Raw genomic sequence first — 22,376 nt, forward strand, 5'->3', positions numbered from 1 at the left:
GTCAACGCCGACTATATGAAAAATCCGGAATTACTTTTTGGGCAACCCAATAGTTGTTCAGGTCATAAGGGCAGCCAAACCTTGAAAGGCCATTGATACTGATTAAAGTTCAAGCTTATAAGTAGGGTAGGAATAAAATAACTGATGGATAACCTCAATTTGGCCTCTCCACCCTTGTAAACCCTTATAGTTTGCTAATAAAATTTGTCCCCCAAGTGGCGCCGGCCAAAGAACCGAGGATCTTGGTTTTGTTTCTTGCCTTATCGCAAATTACATAAGCATTAGCTGACATCAAGAAAAAATATCGAAAATAATTCCAGAATCTTTGGGAATTTTAGTTGTTATTGTCGAGCCACATTTTCATGTGGAGGTGGCGATCCTAGTCAAGCTCCGGTAGGTGAGCAAGCTGGTTCCGGTCCACAAGACCGATCGCCGCTGGAACAGTGTGGCCGTTGGTTATTTAAAGGTTCAAGGCGAGCATCATAGGCACTCAGTATTTGTGCAAGAGCCGGTGCCGCCCGGCCTCTCACTGAGACTCTCCGCTCGATACTGCGGATTGTCCGCATTCCACTATCCGCAACCTGTGGACGCGCCCGGTAGCTCTAAGATTCTCATGACAGCAATGAACACTACAATGATCGAACCTCAATATTCCAGCCTATGTGGTAGTCATAGCTATCCAGTGCCGAGGGCATTTTAGTGTGGAATTTCTGTGTCCATCGGCCACATTTTTTAACTTACTCCTCCAGATGGTGAACAACTTGCAAATATGCTCGGGAATACTTCTCTTTTATTAATACGTGCTAGCCGATACTAGTTGTTGTTGTTGTAGCAGTTTATTGTATTCGATCTTTCGTCTGCTTGATTCTGTTGAGTGTCAAGACCCAGGAACTTTGCGACTAAGATGGGGTGCGTCCACATGGATCTGAGCCTGAGTCAAGTGGGTCTGGCTGGGCAGTTAAACATGTCACGTGTATCGTGCGGTCCCTGGTTACAATTGGGACATACATCTTACACGTTGTTATCAATCCTTGCTCTGTTGGAGTTGAGGCGGCTCCATCTGCCGGAACGTAATTGAGCCAGAACTACTCTGATTTGCCGGGGGAGGTCAATTTCTTCAGGTGCAATGGGAGGCGGTCGTTCTCCAAGGACTACATTACCGCATCTTCTACCGCGTCAGCACGAATGTTGTCTAGACCTGCTTGGTATGCCGCTTGATCTAGAGGTTCTCTCTTGTAGCGCTGAACCTCACGCTCTAGATCGTGCAGATCTACCTTAAGGCTTCTGGGCGGTGGGTATCTATCCACAAGATGATGATTTGGATGATCTCTGCGATAGCAGCCCAAAAGGTATTGCTTAGACAGCATGTAATTATGTCTTCACACTGATAGGATCTTTGTCTCCTGATGGAGGTGGTCCACTTGAGAACTGAGGAGACAGCCCGTCGCAGTTGGGAGGGCGGCATTCTGACAGATCTGAATATTATTCCACGGCGTGTCATAAAGTTGACGAGACCACACTGGCGCTGCATAACTTACACCAGACCGGCCAATTGCTTTCTACTTGGTCAACAAGGTTTCTTTTTCTGCACCCCAAGTGCTTAAGGACCTTGTTTCTACTTTGGACTTTATCGCAAATTGCTGTGGCATATGGGGAGAATGTGTAAGAGCCGATACTAGTTTAAGCTCAATGATAAGGAAACTCCTTTTTATTGTCGAGTCCGAACGGCGTGCCGCAGAGCGACACCACTTTAGTAGAGAAGATTATACGGCCAACAATATTCCACTAAGGAACAGAAGCAAACTCCTCCCATATAAATGAGTGCAGTCCGATTCAGTTTAAGCTCAATGATAAGGGTCCTACTTTTTATATGCCGTAGTGTGACACCTCTTTGGAGAGAAGTTTTTGAGAAGAGAAGAATATGGCAGAACACCTCACACCCCTCCTTAGGAGGGGAAAACCACTGGTGAATTTTTTTTCTGAAGGTTTTTCCAGGATTCGAATCCCGGCGTTCAGCGTCTTAGGCGGACATGCTAACCTCTACGCTACGGGGGCCCCAAATAGTGAACAGTGTTGTTAATAATTTCCTGGCGGACATTTTCAGTGAGGTGCTCTTAATCACTTTGCTTGACATGAGAAAAAGTTATTTTCAGGGTTGAAAAAATCCAATACTGTTACATATACAATTAAAGCCAATTTGGAGAGTACCTATTAATCTTGTATAGGTAGCATAAATATTTCTTACCTTTCGATATCCTCAAAGATCCATGTTTCAGCAAAGTCCTTTCGAATTTTCGGTTTTATGAGGGGGGTGCTATCGGCCAAAAAGTCGGTATCACAGTATGCTACCATATTTTCTGGAGCAGGAGCACCTCCAAAGGCGGCCATTGCCATTGGGGCAGATGCTTTCATCGCCATACTACGGTAACACATCATGGGTGCTGATAGAAAGAAATGTGGACACAAAATATTTCAAATATTATAAAAAATTTTGGAGAAAATTGGTATTCATTTTTTCATTTGAAGAAAACTTATCGGATGTTAGTAGAAGCTTGCGGTCAGCATGAACTCAATTCAAAAAACTTGTGAACGATAGTTTGCGCAGTTCAAAAATGAGTGATTTCGAAACACAAGACAAAGAAAGGCCTGGAGAAGAGTAATGAATAATTTGAATGGAAGATTTAACTGTTAAACGTGTACATTCAAGTATGTGTTAACCCAGTTATATCCAAATATGGGTCGATCTAGATAATATTGGGTTGCCCAAAAAGTAATTGCGGATTTTTCATATAGTCGGCGTTGACAAATTTTTTCACAGCTTGTGACTCTGTAATTGCATTCTTTCTTCTGTCAGAAAAAAAAAGTATATTTGATTAAAGTTCATTCTAAGTTTTATTAAAAATGCATTTACTTTCTTTTAAAAAATCCGCAATTACTTTTTGGGCAACCCAATATTTGGTTCGGGTGCCGAAAAGCCTAATACAAGTTGCAGATATCAAAAAATGTAGTAACCTATTATCACCATAGGGTCATTATGCACCACTTTTCACCACCGTTTCTGAGTCTATAAGGAACACACAAACATACAAACAAACAAACAAACAAACATACAAACAAACAAACAAACACAAATTCATTTTTATATATATAGATATGTCTAAATATGGTCGGCTCTGGACCTCTTAACAAGGGTTTCAATACAACTCATCGAATTCGGGTCAAAAATACTCCTCCTGCGAAATGCCTAAATTTAAGCAAAGGCAGGTAATAAATGCAGCTTTGTGGGCTTAAAACCCTAAATCGACAGATCGGTGTATATGACAGCTATATCGAAATATGATCCGATCTGTATCATATTCGACTCCGATCTCAGAAGGCTTGATTTAACTCACATTTCTAAATTTCAGCGAAATTTTGCAATAAAAAATACGGTTTTTTTAGGCTAAAGACATTATATTGGTATCTATATCTAAACTAGCCAACCGGTCCCGCTCCGCTGCGCCTTCTTTAACTCTCTAATGTTTTTTAAGGGTGGGGACACTTCGTGCCATTGTAGAATTCTGGCGAGAACATCGAAAAAACTTTTAAGCGGTGGATATGCCCACTTACTGCTGACGACATTTGCGAGGTACCATGGCTTGCATTGCCATGTACAAAATTCTCCCCAAGAGGTTTCACCCTGCGGCACGACCTTCGGACTCGGTTATAAAAAAAGTCCCTTAAACCTAAATCGGATAACACTCATTGATGTGTGAGAAGTTTTCCCCTGCTCGGTTCATGGGCAAAATTTTTCTCTACTCACAAATGCCTTTCTTTTGAGTCCTATATAAACATACTTCGCCTTTAAAATATAAGCTTCGTGCTCCACTTTCAAACACATTGTATATGAGCCCCATATTGGCATGATCGGTAAATAAGTTCTGTTTGAGGGTGGAATGGTCTTTGTCCCAAAAATGAGTATCAATTTCGTACACAACTCCCAAATAGCGTTTATAGAAGTCACATATTGCAATTGTCGGTAAATACGTCTGATTAGGAAGGTATTTTGGGGTGGGGCGACCCCCAAACGCATGGCTTTTTAATTGGATATTAAATTCGTTTTTTTTCTCTCAAGCACCTTTCCTTTGATATTGTCGTGATTGGTCCATATATCCATTTGAGAGGTTTGGGTGCCCCCCGACCACAACAATAGAATCCATATTTTGTCTTAGGTGACTGTAAGAGTACAAAGAAATTTTGAATGAATCGAATTACTAATCTCCGAGATCTGGTGTTTTTGAAAAATAGGGTAATGAGAAGTGATTTTTAGCAGAGATATGGCACCTCAGACATTTTGACTCAAATATCGATATTAAATTTGTGCTTTACTCCCGAATCCCTTTTATTTGAGCCCCATATTGCTTTGGGGCGCCCACGGGCACTTTGCCCTGAAAATAGATATCAAATTGGTTCTTTACTCCCAAATACCGTTGATTTGAGCTTCATATTGCCATAGTTAGAAATGAAGTTCAGTTTAGGGGGTGCTTTAGGGCGTATTCCTAAACACTTGGTTCATAATTGGATGTCAGATTCGTTTTATTAAGAGTATAAAACGAATCTGACATCCAATTTTGAACCAAGTGTTTAGGAATATACCTTTCATTTGAGTCCCATATTGTCTTAATGGGTCAATGAACCTATTTGACGTATTTTTAGGAGAAAAGCGCCAACTAGACTTGAACGCAAATTTTAATGTTATATTTGTAATCTACTCGCAAATAGCTTTCATTTGAGTCCCATATAGCCATGGTCGACTAATGTGCCCATTTGAGGGTATTTGGGGGTGGGGCGACCTCTCATTATTTGGGAGGTATTTGCCAAATACTTTTTATTTTAGACCCATATTGACATGAACGTCGAATATGACTGTAAAGATAAGTTTTTGGGTTGGGGCGCCCCTCTAGGTAATCGACGCCACGCAGCAACTTCAGTTCAATTTTTCTAAGTCTCATACAGCAAACATCTTTCGCTTTGTAAGTCTCACAGCGCTGACTTCGCGCATCTCTGATTCTTTGTCTTTAAGCTAAATATCTCCTTAATTTTGACATATCACACATCAATAAAGACAATCCTTGTTTAATAGAAAAACCCACAATCACCCGTGTTTTACTGGTTTTGAATCTCTATTTACACACACCAATCTCTCACCTCGACACGCTGTCACCCGAAACCCAACTATTGACGTCTTAAAAAAGTCAAACCGCCAAAGGATATTGGCTTTGACAGAATATCTGCATTGATGCCAAGAAAGAAGAACGATCGCCACTGAAGTCGGGTTTACATATTTGGTCCATCCAGGATCATTCCTGACCAGGGGCGGATTTCAAAAAATGCACACCACAACAACGAATCCCATGGCAGCCAGTTGTACGCACCGGATTGGCCCGATGTAGTCCTTCATCGGCAAGGGCAGCCGCCTCAGCGTACAACCTCCACCATAGTATGGAGGTATACTAATTTCGTCATTCTGTTGATAACTCCTCGAAATATTCCTCTGAGACCCTATAAAGTATATATATTCTTGATCGTCATGTCATTTTAGGTCGATCTAGCTATGCCCGTCCGTCTGTCTGTCGAAAGCACGCTAACTTTCATAGGAGTAAAGCTAGCCGCTTAAAATTTGGCACGAATACTTTTTATTGGTATAGGTCGGTTGGGATTGTAAATGGGCCATATCGGTCCATGTTTTGATATAGCTGTCATATAAACCGCTCTTGGATCTTGACTTCTGACTCACTAGAGGGCGCAATTCTTATCCGATTTGGCTGAAATTTAACAACTGTGTTAAGTTTGGTTCAAATCGGCCCATAACCTGATATATCTGTCATATAAATCGATCTGGGGTCTTGACTTCTTCAGCCTCTAGATGGCGCAATTCGCATCCGAATTAACTGAAATTTTGCATGAGGTGTTTTGTTATGGTCCATAGCCTGATATAGCTGCCATATAAACCGATCTTGAATCGTGACTTCTTGAGCCACTAGAGAGCGCAATTCTTATCAGATTTGTCTGAAATGTTTTTTTCTGGCTTCCAAACTGTACCAAATATGGTTTTAATTGGTCCATAACCTGATATAGCTGCCATATAAACCGATCTGGGATCTTGACTTTTTGAGCCCCTAAAGTTCACAATTATTATCCGATTTGGCTGAACGAATCGGATAATTGTACAACGACTTCTCTCATGACCTTCAATTAACGTGTCAAACATGGTCTAAATCGGTCTATAGCCTGATACAGCTCCCATGTAAACCCATCTCGCTATTTTACTTCTTGAGCCCCAAAAGGGCGCTATTGTTATAGCCACAATTGCATATGGAGTGGCGATGCTCGTCAAGCTCTCTTAGAGGTGAACAAGCAAGGGAACATGATGGTCATTGGCTATTTTAAGGCGCCAATATCTCGGCTTGTCGTATCCAGAAGTTTCTCTTAAGTAAACGTTTTGATTTAATTGAATATTTTATACTACCAGCTGCTTATTTATTTGATATGCAAAAGTGACCCTGTACCTAATGAAGGTATTCGATATCACTCTGATAACCCGTCGACTCTGATATTCCAAATTCGACGAAAAGGTGAATTGTGAACTACATGTGCTATCGAAAGCAGTGTTTAATAGGAAAGTTGTTCTAAACCCGATCCTGTTTAACCCCCCGATTCTCTTTCCCCTGCTGGTGTAGATGATTGTCAATCTTGGCGACGGCTTTACCAATGATGGACTGTGTGGACGGATAAATATTTATCTTTATTATCTTGGCTAAGATTTTCAAAGTTGTAAACTGACCCTAGACTATTCTCACCACGGTGGAGGCCACCGTAGCGCCGAGATTAGTATGTCCGCCGATGACGCTGAACGCCTGGGTTCGAATCCTGGCGAGACCATCAGAAAAATTTTTCAGCGGTGGTTTTCCTCTCCTAATGCTGGCAACATTTGTGAGGTACTATGCCATGTTAAACTTCTCTCTAAACAGGTGTCGGACTGCAGCACGCCGTTCGGACTCGGCTATAAAAAGGAGGCCCCTTATCATAGAGCTTAAAACTTAAATCGGACTGCACTCATTGATATGTGAGAAGTTTGCTCTTGTTCCTTAGAGGATGTTCATGGGCAAAATTTGCAATTTACAACAATTTGCGATCCCACGGCAGCCAGTCGCACGTACGGGATTGACTCGATGGACTTTTTCATCGGCAAGGGCTGCCGCCTCAGTGTACAACACATTGCTACAATAACAACAACAACAACAATCTGCGATAGAGAAGTAAACAAATTACAGTGGGAAAGCGTTGTTACAATACATTCTTAAGGATCACCGAAGAATGCCTCCATATGCGACATTACGGGGATAGATTAATTGGTTGAAGCAAAGTTTTGGTTGTAACTAAAACTCATGATTCCTTCCATCACTGTCTGCAATAAATGGACCTTAAAGGAGTTCAAGACCGTAAATCGGGAGAAAGGTCTATAAGCCACCATATTAAAATATGGTTCGATTCCCACCATATTCGGGAAGGATGTTTAGGGGCCTAATACGACTCACAGCAAAATCTGGCAAGAATAAGCCATTTATGGCTCAAAGACTTACTATATCTAAATATGGCCCAATCTAAACCATTCGACAAGGACGTCAAAGGACTTAACATAGCATACTGTGCTAAAATTCAGTGAAATCGGCTGATATATGCTCCTTTTATGGGCCTAAGACCTTAAATCGGGTGATCAGTATATATGGCAGCTATATCCGAATATAGTCTAATATAGACCATACACCTAATACAACTTACTGTGTGTAGCCTTTAAACGAGAGGTCTAATTAAAAAATATCCGCTATTTTAAATATTTTGAAAAAGTTTTTATTTTTTCATCAATGACTATCTTGTCCCGTTCAAAGTTATTTTTAAATCATCTCTCCGTTTGTAACTCATCGAAGTAATGATCAGAGACCCAACAAAGTATACAAGGGATTCAAAATAAGGGTTATTTTTTGATCGGACCTCATATTTTCAAAATCGGGTAATACATGTGTATGTTATTGGTCCAAGACTTTAAATCGGGAGATCGGCACATATATATCAGCTATATCTAAATATGGTCCGTTCTAAACCATACCCGGTAGGATGTCGCTAAATTTTAGCAAAATCGGGTATTAAATGAGGCTTTTATTGGACTAAGACCTTACATTAGTAGATCACCATATATTGGGGCTATGTCAAGATAAAGTCCGATATAGCCGATCATCGACCTGCCTGTAAACAAACAAGTAAAAGCGTGCTAAGTTCGGCCGGGCCGAATCTTATATACCCTCCACCATGGATCGCATTTGTCGAGTTCTTTTCCCGGCATCTCTTCTTAGGCAAAAAATTATATAAGAAAAGATTTGCTCTGCTATTAGAGCGATATCAAGATATGGCCCGTTTTGGACCACAATTAAATTATATGTTGGAGACCTGTGTAAAATGTCAGCCAATTCGAATAAGAATTGCGCTCTTTGTGAGCTCAAAAAGTAAAATAGAGAGATCGGAGCTGTATAGGGCTATGTACCGATTCAGACCATAATAAACACGTATGTTTATGGTCATGAAAGAATCCGTCGTACAAAATTTCAGGCAAATCGGATAATAATTGCGACCTCTAGAGGCTCAAGAAGTCAAGACCCAAGATCGGTTTATATGACAGCTATATAAGGTTATGGACCGATTTGAACCATACTTGGCACAGTTGTTGGATATAATAACGAAACACGTCGTGCAAAATTTCATTCCAATCGGATAAGAATTGCGCCTTCTAGAGGCTCAAGAAGTCAAGACCCAAGTTCGGTTTATATGGCAGCTATCCAAGGTTATAAACCGATTTGAACCATACTTCGCACAGTTGTTGGATATCATAAGAAAACACGTCGTGCAAAATTTCGTCCCAATCGGATAAGAAATGCGCACTCTAGAGGCTCAAGAAGTCAAGACCCAAGATCGGTTTATATGGCAGCTATATCAAAACATGGACCGATATGGCCCATTTACAATACCAACCGACCTACACTAATAAGAAGTATTTATGCAAAATTTGAAGCGGCTAGCTTTACTCCTTCGGAAGTTAGCGTGCTTTCGACAGACAGACGGACGGACGGACAGACGGACGGACATGGCTAGATCGACATAAAATTTCACGAAGATCAAGAATATATATACTTTATGGGGTCTCAGACGAATATTTCGAGTAGTTACAATCAGAATGACGAAATTAGTATACCTCCATCTTATGGTGGAGGGTATAAAAACTACAATAAAAGGTTCAAAGTTTCAGCTCAATATCTTCATTTTTAAAGACTGTTGCGTGATTTCAACAGACAAACTTACGGACATGGCTAGATGGTCCTAGACTTTTACCAAGCGTCTATTTTAGATTTTGCAAATATTGAACGGCTTCAAGAAATGAAGTCAGGAGAACCGTTTTATAAGGTAATGGACCGTCTCGGACCATACCTGACATATATACCAGAAGTTAGGGGCTCGAGAAGTCAAATCGATAGATTGGTTTGTTGGGCGCTATATCTAATCATAGACTGATTTTGACCATATTCGACATGGATATTGGTAGTCATTACAGAACTCATCAGGCAGAATCCCAGCCAAATCGAAGAAGAATTGCGCTTTCTAGAGGTTTAATAAGTTAAATCGGTAGATAGATTTATATCTAAATATGGACCGATTTAGCATACAATCCAAACTGACCTACACCTATAAGAGGTATTTTTGCGAAATTTTAAGCGGCTAGCTTCACCACTTCGAAAGACGGACAATGGTAGACCCACTTATATAACAAACTTAAAGGCAGCGCATAAGCAAATGGTGTAAATACCTGATTTTGTCGTCTTTTTCCGCCGTAAACCTACAAAACATAAAATTAAATGAGTACCCAACTTTTGGTATGTACAGGGTAGCTAACACGAAGTGTTACCAAGTTCACAACGACATATCTGTCAAACTATAAATGATGATTATATGATATTTGTTTTATTGACGGTCAAATCGGTAGATTGGTTTTTTGGGAACTATATCAAATTAAAGACTGATTTTGACCATATTCGACATGGATATTGGTAGTAATTACAGAACTCATCAGGCAGAATCTAAGCCAAATCGAATAAGAATTGCACCTTCTAGGGGTTTAAGAATTAAAATCGGTAGATCGATGTATATCTAAATAAAGGTACAATCCAAATTGACCTACACCTTTAAGAAGTATTTTTGCGAAATTTTAAGCGGCTCGCGTCACCGCTCCGAAATACGGACAATGGTAGACCCGGTTTTTATAACAAACTTAAAGGGAGCGCTTAAGTAAATGGTGTAAATACCTGATCTTGTCTTCTTTTTCCGCCGTAAACCTACAAAACATAAAATTAAATGAGTACCTAATTTTTGTTATGTACAGGGTAGCTGACACGAAGTGTTAACAAGTTTACAGCGGCATATGTGTCTAACTAGAAATGACAGCTACATATTTGTTTTATTGTCAGCTGAAAAATCGCAAACGGCAATTTTGGCGAACTCAAACACCTCAACGTAAACAAAATGTTTATGTATCGCACCATAAATCGTTATAATGGTGTTGTTGTAGCCACACTTTTCCACAAGTGGAGGGGGCGATCCTCATCAAGCTCTTATAGGCGAGCAAGTTCTTTCCTCTCCAATATCCGTGGGAACGATTATGGCCATTGGTTATGTAAAGGCGCCAATATCTCGCCTTCGAGCGTCAAAGGCATTCAGTATTTAAGTAAGAGCCAAAGCCACCTGGCCTCTCACTACGACTCTCCACTCGATACCGTTGGTTGTCCGCGACTGCAGTGACAGCTACTGGACGCATCCAGCAGCTTCTCGAGATAACGAGAATTGCTCATAGCTACCCTTTCCGGGTCGTTATAATGATACTGGAAGTGATGCCAAATGCCATGGTGTTAGTGCAAGCAAAACTGCAACAACGGCGAGTAAAGGCTCGAATTCAATGAAAACAAATGGATAAAGATTGGAAAATATCCCCTGAAAGAATGCAACAAATATTGAAAAACGAGGTCAAGGCTAAGGCTTTTACAAGTTCCAAAAGGCCACGATTTCATACCAAAACAAAAGTAGTTAAACTCGAAACAAAATGACCGTGTTAACTTAACCGATCGCATGTACGAAAATTTAAGCCAACGAACGACCACCTGAAGTGATTTTCCTTCTCAAGTGATAGTAAAGTCAACTGTGACTACCGATGGTGGTTCTCCAATCTCGTTTTCATAGCGCCTGGCATCAAAGCTTATGCGACTTTTTATCGAGAAAACATTTTGTAAGCTGCTTTGGATGGAACCATCACCGACTGTTTTAAGATTCGAAAGCTTAGGATAGGCAAAGATCCTTATATTGAAACATCAGGAAGTACAGGGACAGGAAACTCAATGCAGCCTAACAAACAGCGAGCCAACGATGAGACCATCACACACTCCCAAGAAGCCCACTTTCTCAAGGTTTGGAAGACTAGGATAGGCAAAGATCCTAATATTGGAACATCAGGCACTACAGAACGGTAGACTCAATACAGCCTAACGAACAAGGATCCCGAGGATGGAACCATTACCGACTTTATAAAGATTCGGAAGACTAGGATAGGCAAGAAACCTAAAACTGAAACATTAGGCAAAGCAGTGACAGGAAGCCCAATGCAACCTAAAGAACAGAGAGCGGACAATGGGACTATTACCCACTCCCAAGAAGCCCATTTTCTGGAGGACCAATGATTGAGGTTATGCAAAGAAACCTCCATCGGAGCGAGACAGCTACACATGCTCTGATGGAGAAAATCAGCAAGGGCAAGATTTATATTGCCTTAATTCAGGAGTCATGGACGACTCGAACAAAGATTCAGGACTGGACCATATCATCTAGCAATTATTCTTTACTTACACTGGTACTCGACCGAAAACCTGCGCTATTTGTGTGTGTGTGTGTGGGTGTGATGCGAACTCTCACCATATTTCGTGGGGTAGTTTCAAGCCCCGCTTATCAATGCTATTAACACCGCTACCTTTGTTAATAGCATTAGGGAGGAGGTTTTGGATGTGCACTCCTTCTCAGACCATCGCTACATTATGTTTAGAAAAGCACGGCCAGCACCGAATTCGATAATCTTCCGCAATAAGTTGGAAACCAACTGGATAAAATTCGGAAGACTTCGAGAAAGGAAATCATCCCAAGAAAACCCCTGAATGACCGGGGAGATTCGTAACATTGGGAAAGAGGTCCGCAAACTTTACAACGAGTATGTCGCAAAAAAAGGCGGAAGTTTACTGGGAAGTGTACTGCATACGGCTCAAGGAATACAATAAGATTACCAGAGCAGCAAAACGTACCTCCTGGAGGCTTTTCTGCGAACAGAGGAGGACGAAGGACATGTTGAGGCTTTTGATAAAAATGAATGAATGAATGACAAGTAAAAGCGTGCTATGTTCGGCCGGGCCGAATCTTATATACCCTCCACCATGGATCGCATTTGTCGAGTTCTTTTCCCGGCATCTCTTCTTAGGCAAAAAAAGGATATAAGAAAAGATTTTCTCTGCTATTAGAGCGATATCAAGATATGGTCCAGTTTGGACCACAATTAAATTATATGTTGGAGACCTGTGTAAAATGTCAGCCAATTCGAATAAGAATTGCGCCCTTTGTGGGCTCAAGAAGTAAAATAGAGAGATCGATTTATATGGGAGCTGTATCGGGCTATAGACCGATTCAGACCATAATAAACACGTATGTTAATGGTCATAAGAGAATCCGTCGTACAAAATTTCAGGCAAATCGGATAATAATTGCGACCTCCAAAGGCTCAAGAAATCAAGACCCAAGATCGGTTTATATGACAGCTATATAAGGTTATGGACCGATTTGAACCATACTTGGCACAGTTGTTGGATATCGTAACAAAACACGTCGTGCAAAATTTCATTCCAATCGGATAAGAATTGCGCACTCTAGAGGCTCAAGAAGTCAAGACCCAAGATCGGTTTATATGGCAGCTATATCAGGTTATGAACCGATTTGAACCATACTTGGCACAGTTGTTGGATATAATATCAAAATACGTCGTGCTAAATTTCATCCCAATCGGATAAGAATTGCGCACTCTAGAGGCTCAAGAAGTCAAGACCCCAGATCGGTTTATATGTCAGCTATATCAAAACATGGACCGATATGGCCCATTTACAATACCAACCGACCTACACGAATAAGAAGTATTTGTGCAAAATTTCAAAAGGCTAGCTTTACTCCTTCGGAAATTAGCGTGCTTTCGACAGTCAGACGGACGGACGGATGGACGGACGGACAGACGGACGGACATGGCTAGATCGACATAAAATTTCACGACGATCAAAAATATATGGGGTCTCAGACGAATATTTCGAGTTGTTACAATCAGAATGACGAAATTAGTATACCCCCCATCTTATGGTGGAGGGTATAAAAATGAATACTCGTATTCAGGAGAGTACCGGGAAGGCTCACAGATGTTGGACACTATGTAGATGGGCCGTAGGCTCGAAATGGGGCCTGAATCCGAGGATAGCTCACTGGCTCTACAGGAGGGTGATTAGACCAATACTTACTTACGCCTCAATAGTTGGTGGACTACGATGGAGAAAAGTTAAACGTTAGGGAAGTACAACAGGTTCAGAGACCACGCCTACTAGGGCACTGAAGACTATTCTAGATATCTGACCCATTGACATACAAAATGAGTGTAAGGCAGCCACTTCGGTTATGAGACTTAAGGCGATGGGAGAATGGATTGAGGATGGGAGGAGTTCATACCATTGCGGTATAATCGAGGCGACGATAGGAAACCTGAAAGGAAGGAAGAGATTTCCGATCGGATATCTCAGAAGACACTTGAGGTCGAGTGCGAGGCACTGCTGCCAGTGGCACAGTCTTGGATTGACGGAACCCTAGTATTGCCATCTGGAAGATCATGTTACACGGATGAATCAAAGCTAGAGGACAGAGTGGGCCTGGGGTCTACATTGAGAACCCAAGGACTAAGATCTGTTTTAGACTGTCTGACCATAATACGGTCCTACAGGCGTAGATCTGGACCATCACGGGATGCGTGAGACGGTGTGGTGCTAACGCGAGGACGTCGAGTGTGAACATCTTTACGGACAGTCAAATTGGCATAAGGGCTATAACAACCAAGACGGTATGGTCACGAACAGTCTTGTAGTTTAAGAAGGAGATGTACGCTTTCCCTGAGAATGTCACAATCCGCATCGGTTGGATGCCGGGTCATAGCGGAGTAAGGGGTAACGAAGGAGCACGGGAGAATTGTGTGCACCACACAGGCTGGAAATTTGAGATCCAATCTGTTTGATGTTCATTGCTGTCACGAGAAGCTTAGCTGCGAGCTACCGGGCGGATATGCTCCACACGGATTAGCTGCAACGGCAGTCGCGGACAATCAGCGGTATCGAGCGGAGAGTTTCAGTGGGAGGCCAGGCGGCACCGGCTCTTGCACAAATACTGAGTGCCTATGATGCACGTTGTAATAAGGCGAGTTATTGGCGCCTTTAAATAACCAATTACCACCCAGTTCCAGCGGCGATCGGTCCTTTGGACCGGAGCTTGACGAGAGTCGCCACCTTCATATGAAAATCTGGAGAACAACAACAAGGAGCAGACGATTTGGCAGTGAAGGCCAGAGCACTGTCGTCAACATAACACTGTGGAACAGTGAAACGGTTGGTAGGATGGCGAAAATTCCATGGGGAGATCTGGATCGTGAGAAGGCGAGTCAATTACTGAAAGGAATTAAGAAGGAGGTCAGTATAGCTTTCGATATCATAACGGTGATATGTTTAACGGCTAAAAGACACCTGCACATAAGTGAGCACACAATACCAGACATAAACCAACTAAAGGGCGTGGTATGGAAATCAATTAGAAATTTTGTAAGCAGCGCGGAATTCCTGACTTTGATTTTCTATTTCGAGATTACTTTTTAGTATTTAGAGCGCATAACTAGCCGATTACTACCATTGTCCATAGTCCATAGTGGAAGTCCATAGTCCATAGTGTACATAGTGGAAGGCGGACACTCTTTTCAACATAACCCTACCTAACCTATGCAAATCGGTGCGGAAAGTAATAGCATGTGTAGGGCATGTGGGAAAGATGAGATGAGACGTTGGAGGATTTCGTATGTCATTGTACTGCTTTCGCGGCTAACAGACATTGGCCCTTAGATGGGGACACAATACCAGACATCAATCAAGCAATTGGGGTAAGTAGCACAGTATTCGCGACTTCTAGTATTTAGAGCACACAACAAGCCGATTACTGGCGTAGGAATACGTTCATAGTGCCATGGGATTGGATGCTTTGGAGCCATGGAAACGAAAACATTTCGTTTGTAGACCATAGAGGTACCAACAAGACCTGGAGCCGTCAAAAATGTGGTTGTTTGAAATGGTAACACTTCGTGTCAGCGACCCTATACACTAAGTATTAAATATATAACAATATCTGTTATGCCTACATTAATGTAGACATGGTAAAGTAAGTTATCCGGGCCAAAACTTTTGTTCCGCGAATATAAGATTGATATCATGGTTATATGAAAAGGTAAACACAAGTCAAAAAGCATGCTCATTTGGGACAAATATGATGCTTTCGTGAGATAAAGACTTCAAATTGACGACATGGTGTTATAGAAGGCTACATCAAAAGGAAGTCCTGCGTGGATCATACTCGACTTTTAGATTAAACCGAAGTAGGATGTAAAATAAGCGTTTTGACCTAACAAGTAGTCAAAGTGGATAATCGATTAATTTCACAACGTCAACAAGTACACCAATATGCGACATTTTCATTATCAATTAAATTTTGAATAAAATTCGTCAATAACAAATGCAACTGCAATAATTAATGTTCAATGTGAACTTACGTGGCTGTGGAACTTTGGCATTTGTTTGCGTAACAAAGCCTGAGGAGACTCCTGGAGAACTGTAGTGTATTCTACCTCCCAAAAATGTATCAGAACTGTAAGAGTGCAGATCGCTATAAATCGTTTCTTTGTCCAAATCATTGCCAGATTGAAGCAATAGAACACTTTGATCGACACCCAAAAGACCCACATACGAATCGGGTTCAGTTTTAATGCTCAGGGTAACATCATCACTAGCCTTTGCCTCTTCGGGGGCTGTTATCTCCAACTGAAATGGGAAGAGTTAGGCAAAGAATGTCTCTTGTAAGGACTCTCCAAAAGGACTTACCTGATTTTCAAATTTATTTGGTATTTTTATAGTGGTTTCATCTGACCGCAATTCACCGTCTTCCACAAAGTAAGCAATAATGTTTGCGGTAGGTGCCATTTCAAATGTAGCCCTTAGTTTAAGAGTGTGGCACTTAGATTCGGGTTCAACTTTAACATATTCATGTTTTATGATTTTGCCGCGTGCCATTATGGTATAGATAAAATATGTCAAATTTTTACAAGATTTGATATCTACAGTAAACTCTTCGCCAATTTCAGGCCTGGAAATATGTTAATATTAATATTTAGATATTTTTAAAACATTGCTGGCTTTATATTCTTACTCTCTGGATTTGGGGAATATATTGATGGGTCCTACAACTTCCATGGGTGCACCAAATAGATTGTCTGCAGGCTTAGCCTCTGTCTCTTTGCCACTTTTTACTTTGAAGCCTTGTGCCTGATGCATTTCTTCCTCATACATAACCTTTATGCTGGAATAGTCTCCTGCCTTGGACAATTTGAAATTGAATAGAGCGATGCCATTCTGATCTACATCACTTTCAAACATCAAATCATTTGCTCCACTTGGAATGCCACAGCGAAAACCTCCACGAAATTGGCCATAAGTCCCAACCATTAGCTTGGCCGTTGATCTGGCATTGGTAACGGGCTTTCCATTGAGCCTTTTAATTATGGCTTTGATCTCAATGGGTTTGTTCACTTCATACTCATTGCACATATTCGGCAGAGTTATGGTGAAACGGGATCGCCGCACATCTATGGTAGTTGTGGTGGTTTGTTCAAGACCAGTAAAGGCCTCTGTCATAACAGCAACCACATCGATTTGTGGCATATAGCTGTCCAGCTGATGCTCCATTTTGAGATCCTCCATTAAATCGAATTCCACTTCACCTTTGCCATCGATGTCAAGGACTTTCTCAGCAGCTGGAGTATTTCCTTCAAATGATTTAAATTTAGCAGTTATGGCAGCCTTGCCTTTTACCGGCTTGCCATAGGTGTATTTGGAGCGAACTGTAATCTTAAACTTCTTATCCAGAACAGCAACTTGCTTGTCACCTTCGAGTTCCACACTAAATTTAGGCAATACATATTTGGCTACCTCAAAGCCTTTTTCTGTCTTTTCTTTGTTTTCTTCGCCAGCAGTTATGTCAATAATCCAATTGCCCAAAACTGGTTCCTCGGACAATTGAAATTTTCCCGCGTGAACACCTTTATTAAACTGTATATCCTTGATTTGCTTGATGTGATTTTGGGCGCCGTCACGAATACCCAAATTCAGGGGTTCTTTAAGTTTAGCTGGTTTCGTATCTTCATCCAGGGCTATAACGCGATACTGTACCAAATCACCTGGCTTGTACATTGCCTTATCAGTCTGTATATACACTTTGGGCTTTACACATTTGTGGTGCAACTTGGATGATTCCTTGAAAATTATTCCACTTGTACCCTCCGTTTTCAATTCATAATCTCCCTCTTGCAGTATAGCTGGCAAGCAGAAAAGAACCATTTGCGATGCAAATGGTGTTACCTCAATGGTTTTGCTTTCATTGTATGAAGGGCCAGATATGCTGACATTTATAGTGGCTGGTTCAGATATATCGAGTACAGTTACGGTTACGACATAGTCAAAATCCGCCTGTATTGTACCAGGAGCAACAATGGTATAATATCTGTAACAATAAGGACATTTAATCGATTATTTTAGTTGAAAACTATTTTATAAATAAATTTTTAAAATATACATTAGACCGTCCCAAAGGACAAACAAAAAAGCTTTCTCCGTAAAGGAGAAAGCTTTTAACGGCTGCCTGTCTGTTGTAATCACTGTACAGCCTTCAAAAATTGAGATATTGAGCTGAAATTTGATGCACGCTGGTTAAGTACTTGAACGGGCCAAATCGGACCATATTTGGATATAGCTGGTATATAGACCGATTTTCCGATAAAGGGTCTAATGCCCATAAATGCTTTATTTTACACCCGATTTCGCTGAAATTTGGTACAGTGAGTTGTTTTAGGCCTTCCGACATTTGACTCGAATATGGTCCACATCGGACTATATTTATATATAGCTGCCATATATACCGATCTGCCAATAAAGGGTCTGATGCCTATAAAAGCTTTATTTATTACCCGATTTCGCTGAAATTTTAAATGGAGGGTTATCTTATCCTGATATCCGACCTAAATATGGATCAAATCGGACAATATTTAGGTATAGCTGCCATATAGACCGATCTCCAGATAATGGGTCTAAAGCCCATAAAAGCTTTATTTTTTAACCGATTTTGTTGAAATTTGAAATATTGAGTAGTTTTACTCCTCCTAACATAGGACCCAAATATGGTTCAGATCGGACTGTATTTAGATATAGCTGCCATATAAACCGATCTCACGATTAAGGGTCTAAAGCCCATAAAAGCTTTATTTTTTAACCGATTTCGCTGGAATTTGAAACAGTGAGTAGTTTTACGACTCCTAAAATAGGACCCTAATATGTTTAAATCGGACCAAATTTAGATATAGCTGTCATATAGACCGATCTGCCGATAAAGGGTCTGAAGCCCATAAAAGCTTTATTTATTACCCGATTTCGCTGAAAGTTGAAACAGTGGGTAGCCTTATTTCTTCCGACATTCGTCCCAAATATGGTTCGGAACGGACTATATTTAGATATAGCTGCCATACAGACCGATATCCCGATAAAGGGTTTGAAGCGAATAAAAGCTTTATTTTTTATGCGATTTCGCTGAAACTTGAAACGTCCTCGCATGTGTGCTTAATTTCATTAAAGTCGATTCAGACTTAGATATATCTTTCGTCCAATATGGCCATTAAAGTATGTAGTAGCGGCCATTTAAATCCTATCTGACTAGATTTCAACATAGGTTTTATATATTGAAAGTAGTATGTATGTTGACTGTGTGGTGTGGGGCATTATATAGCGGGCTCTGCCCGACTTTTGCCTTCCCTTACTGGTTTTATAGATATGATACAAATAATTTCATATAGCTACCCTTAACCAGTAAGGAAAGGTAAAAGTCGGGCGGTGACGACTTTATAATACCCTACACCTACCCTATAAATACAAAGTGGGAGCTATATATAATTCTGAACCAATTATGATGGACCTCAGCGGATGTTTTCAGATGGGTTATTAAAATCCCCATATATAGGGGAGTTCTAAATCTAAATCTGACCCGATTTCTAACAAACTTTATAGATATTGTGGTAGTCATCGAGGAAAGCGTTGTGCACAATTTTGGCAAGATTGGTCAATAAATACGCTTGTAATGGTTCTTGGAATGAAAATCGGTCGATATACATATATGGCAACAATATCTAAATCTGAACCGACTTCTATAAAATTCACCAGTAATATTAGGAGTCAGAAGAAAATTCTTTGTGCCAAATTTTGAGACAATCGGTTAACATATGAGCACTTTATTGGAATATTTCTCAAAATTGGGCGAATATATACATGGGAGCTGTATTTAAATCTGAAACGATTTTGACCAAACTTTATGAGTGTTGTGGAAGTCGTCGAGAAAAGCATAGTACAAAATTTTTGGGAAGATTGGTCAATAAATGCACTTGCAGTGGCCTTAGGAGTGAAAATCGGGCGATATATATATATGAGAGCTATATCTAAATCTGAACTGATTTCTATGAAATTCACCAGTAATGTCGAGAGTCAAAATAAAATCCTTTCTGCCAAATTTCAAGAGAATCAGTTAACAAATGACCATTTTATTGTATTATTACTGCAAATCAGATTAACACATATATGGGAGCTATATCCAAATCTGAACCGATTTTTCCCAACTTCAATAGCCTTTGTCTCTAGGTCGAAAAACATGCACGTACCTACTTTGAAGACGATTGGATGAAAATTGCGACCTGTAGTTTGTACGCAAATTAACATGGACAGACAGACAGATAGACGGACGGACATAGCTAAATCGTATCAGAAAGTGAATCTGAGTCGATCGGTATACTTATCAATGGGTCTATCTCTCTTCCTTTTGGGTGTTACAAACAAATGCACTAAGTTATAATAACCTGTACCATAGTAGTGGTGTAGTGTATAAAAAAACGACAAATAATTTTGGGTGCAAATTTAATGTGAAAATTACATTAAATTGATTAACTTGCCTATCCTGTTCGGAGGTATGGAAAAATCCATAAAAACTAAAAGGCCTACAAATTGGTAGAATTTACAAGTTATGGTTCATTTCGGACCATTGTGTAAAATTTCAGCCAAATCTATTGGGTTGCCCAAAAATTAATAATAGTAAGAATTGCGCAATTTAGGGGCTGAAAAACTAAAATAGGGAGATCGGTTTATAGAAGAGCTGTATTAGGCTATAAACCAATTCATGTCATTTTCGGCACGTATGTTAAAGCTCATGAGAGAAGCCGTTGTACAAAATTTCAGCTGATTAGGATAATAATTGCGCCCTCTAGTGGCTCAACAAGTCAAGATCCCATATCGGTTTATATGGCAGCTATATCAGGTTTTGGACTGTTTTGAGCTATTCTTAGCACAGTTGTTGAAAGTTATAACAAAACACCTCATGCAAAATTTCAGCTAAATCGGATAATAACTGCGCCCTCTAGTGGCTCAAGAATTCAAGACCCCAGATAGGTTTATATGACAGCTATATCACTTTATTGCAATATTTCTCAAAATCAGGCGAATATATACATGGGAGCTGTATTTAAATCTGAAACGATTTTGACCAAACTTTATGAATATTGTGGAAGTCGTCGAGAAAAGCGTAGTACAAAATTTTTGGGAATATTGGTCAATAAATGAAACTTGCAGTAGCCTTAGGAGTGAAAATGGGGCGATATATATATATATAAGAGCTATATCTTAATCTAAACCGATTTCGATCGAACTTTATAGTTTTTGTGGAAGTTGCCGTTGTACAAAATTTCAGCTGATTATGATAATAATTGCGCCCTCTAGTGGCTCAAGAAGTCAAGATCACATATCGGTTTATGTGGCAGCTATATCAGGTTATGAACCGATTTGAGCTATTCTTAGCAGAGTTGTTGAAAGTCATAACAAAACACCTCATGTAAAATTTCAGCCTAATCGGATAATAACTGCGCCCTCTAGTGGCTCAAGAAGTCAAGACCCCAGATAGGTTTATATGATAGCTATATTAGTATGCCACCATCCTATGGTGGAGGGTATAAAAAGAAATTAGTTAATATGCAAACAACTTTCTCGAACGGCAACCAAACAAACAACGAAATAGATGCGCATATAGTTAATATATTGTTAATATGCGCATCTTTTTGTCCGTTGTGGGGTTGCCGTTCGGGAAAGTTGTTTGCATAGCATTCAATCGCTTTCTTACACCCTCCACTATAGGATGGGGCTATACTAATTTCGTCATTCTGTTTGTAATACCTCGAATATGCGTCTAAGACCCCATAAAGTATATATTGGGTTGCCCAAAAATTAATTGCGGATTTTTTAAAAGAAAGTAAATGCATTTTTAATAAAACTTAGAATGAACTTTAATCAAATATACTTTTTTACACTTTTTTTCTAAAGCAAGCTAAAAGTAACAGCTGATAACTGACAGAAGAAAGAATGCAATTACAGAGTCACAAGCTGTGAAAAAATTTGTCAACGCCGACTATATGAAAAATCCGCAATTACTTTTTGGGAAACCCAATATATTCTTGAACGTCATGTCATTTTAAGCCGATCTAGCCATGTCCGTCCGTCTGTCTGTCGAAAGCTCGCTAACTTTCGAAGGAGTAAAGCTAGCCGCTTGGAATTTTGCACAAATACTTTTAATTAGTGTAGGTCGGTTGGTATTGTAAATGGGCCAAATCGGTCCATGTTTTGATATAAACCGATCTTGGGTCTTGACTTCTTGAGCCTCTATAGGGCGCAATACACGTCCGATTTGACTGAAATTTTGCACGTTGTGTTTTGGTATCACTTCTAATAACAGCGCTACGTATGGTACAAATCGGTCCATATTTTGATATAGCTGCCATATAAACCGATCTT

At 40.3% G+C, this 22,376-nt stretch overlaps 1 protein-coding gene across 3 annotated transcripts in view; it reads right to left on the reverse strand.

The window, feature by feature from the left end:
• The window catches only part of LOC106084941 (CD109 antigen), a 30,271-nt gene that overhangs the window by 6,232 nt on the left and 1,663 nt on the right, over positions 1–22,376 (reverse strand). Inside the window, exons 2-6 of one of the 3 annotated variants that reach the window (XM_013248920.2) lie at positions 16,657–18,006; positions 16,332–16,593; positions 16,004–16,271; positions 9,893–9,922; positions 2,246–2,441 (exon numbers count right to left, since the gene is read on the reverse strand). In XM_013248920.2, coding sequence (XP_013104374.2) covers positions 2,246–2,441; positions 9,893–9,922; positions 16,004–16,271; positions 16,332–16,593; positions 16,657–18,006 — 2,106 coding nt within the window. Of the gene's footprint in view, positions 1–2,245; positions 2,442–9,892; positions 9,923–10,388; positions 10,419–16,003; positions 16,272–16,331; positions 16,594–16,656; positions 18,007–22,376 lie in introns of all 3 variants that reach the window. The other 2 variants (XM_013248921.2, XM_013248922.2) reach the window with 2 other exon arrangements.

The sequence above is a fragment of the Stomoxys calcitrans genome, chromosome 3 (assembly GCF_963082655.1).
Source record: "Stomoxys calcitrans chromosome 3, idStoCalc2.1, whole genome shotgun sequence".
In the NCBI taxonomy this organism is placed as follows: domain Eukaryota; kingdom Metazoa; phylum Arthropoda; class Insecta; order Diptera; family Muscidae; genus Stomoxys; species Stomoxys calcitrans.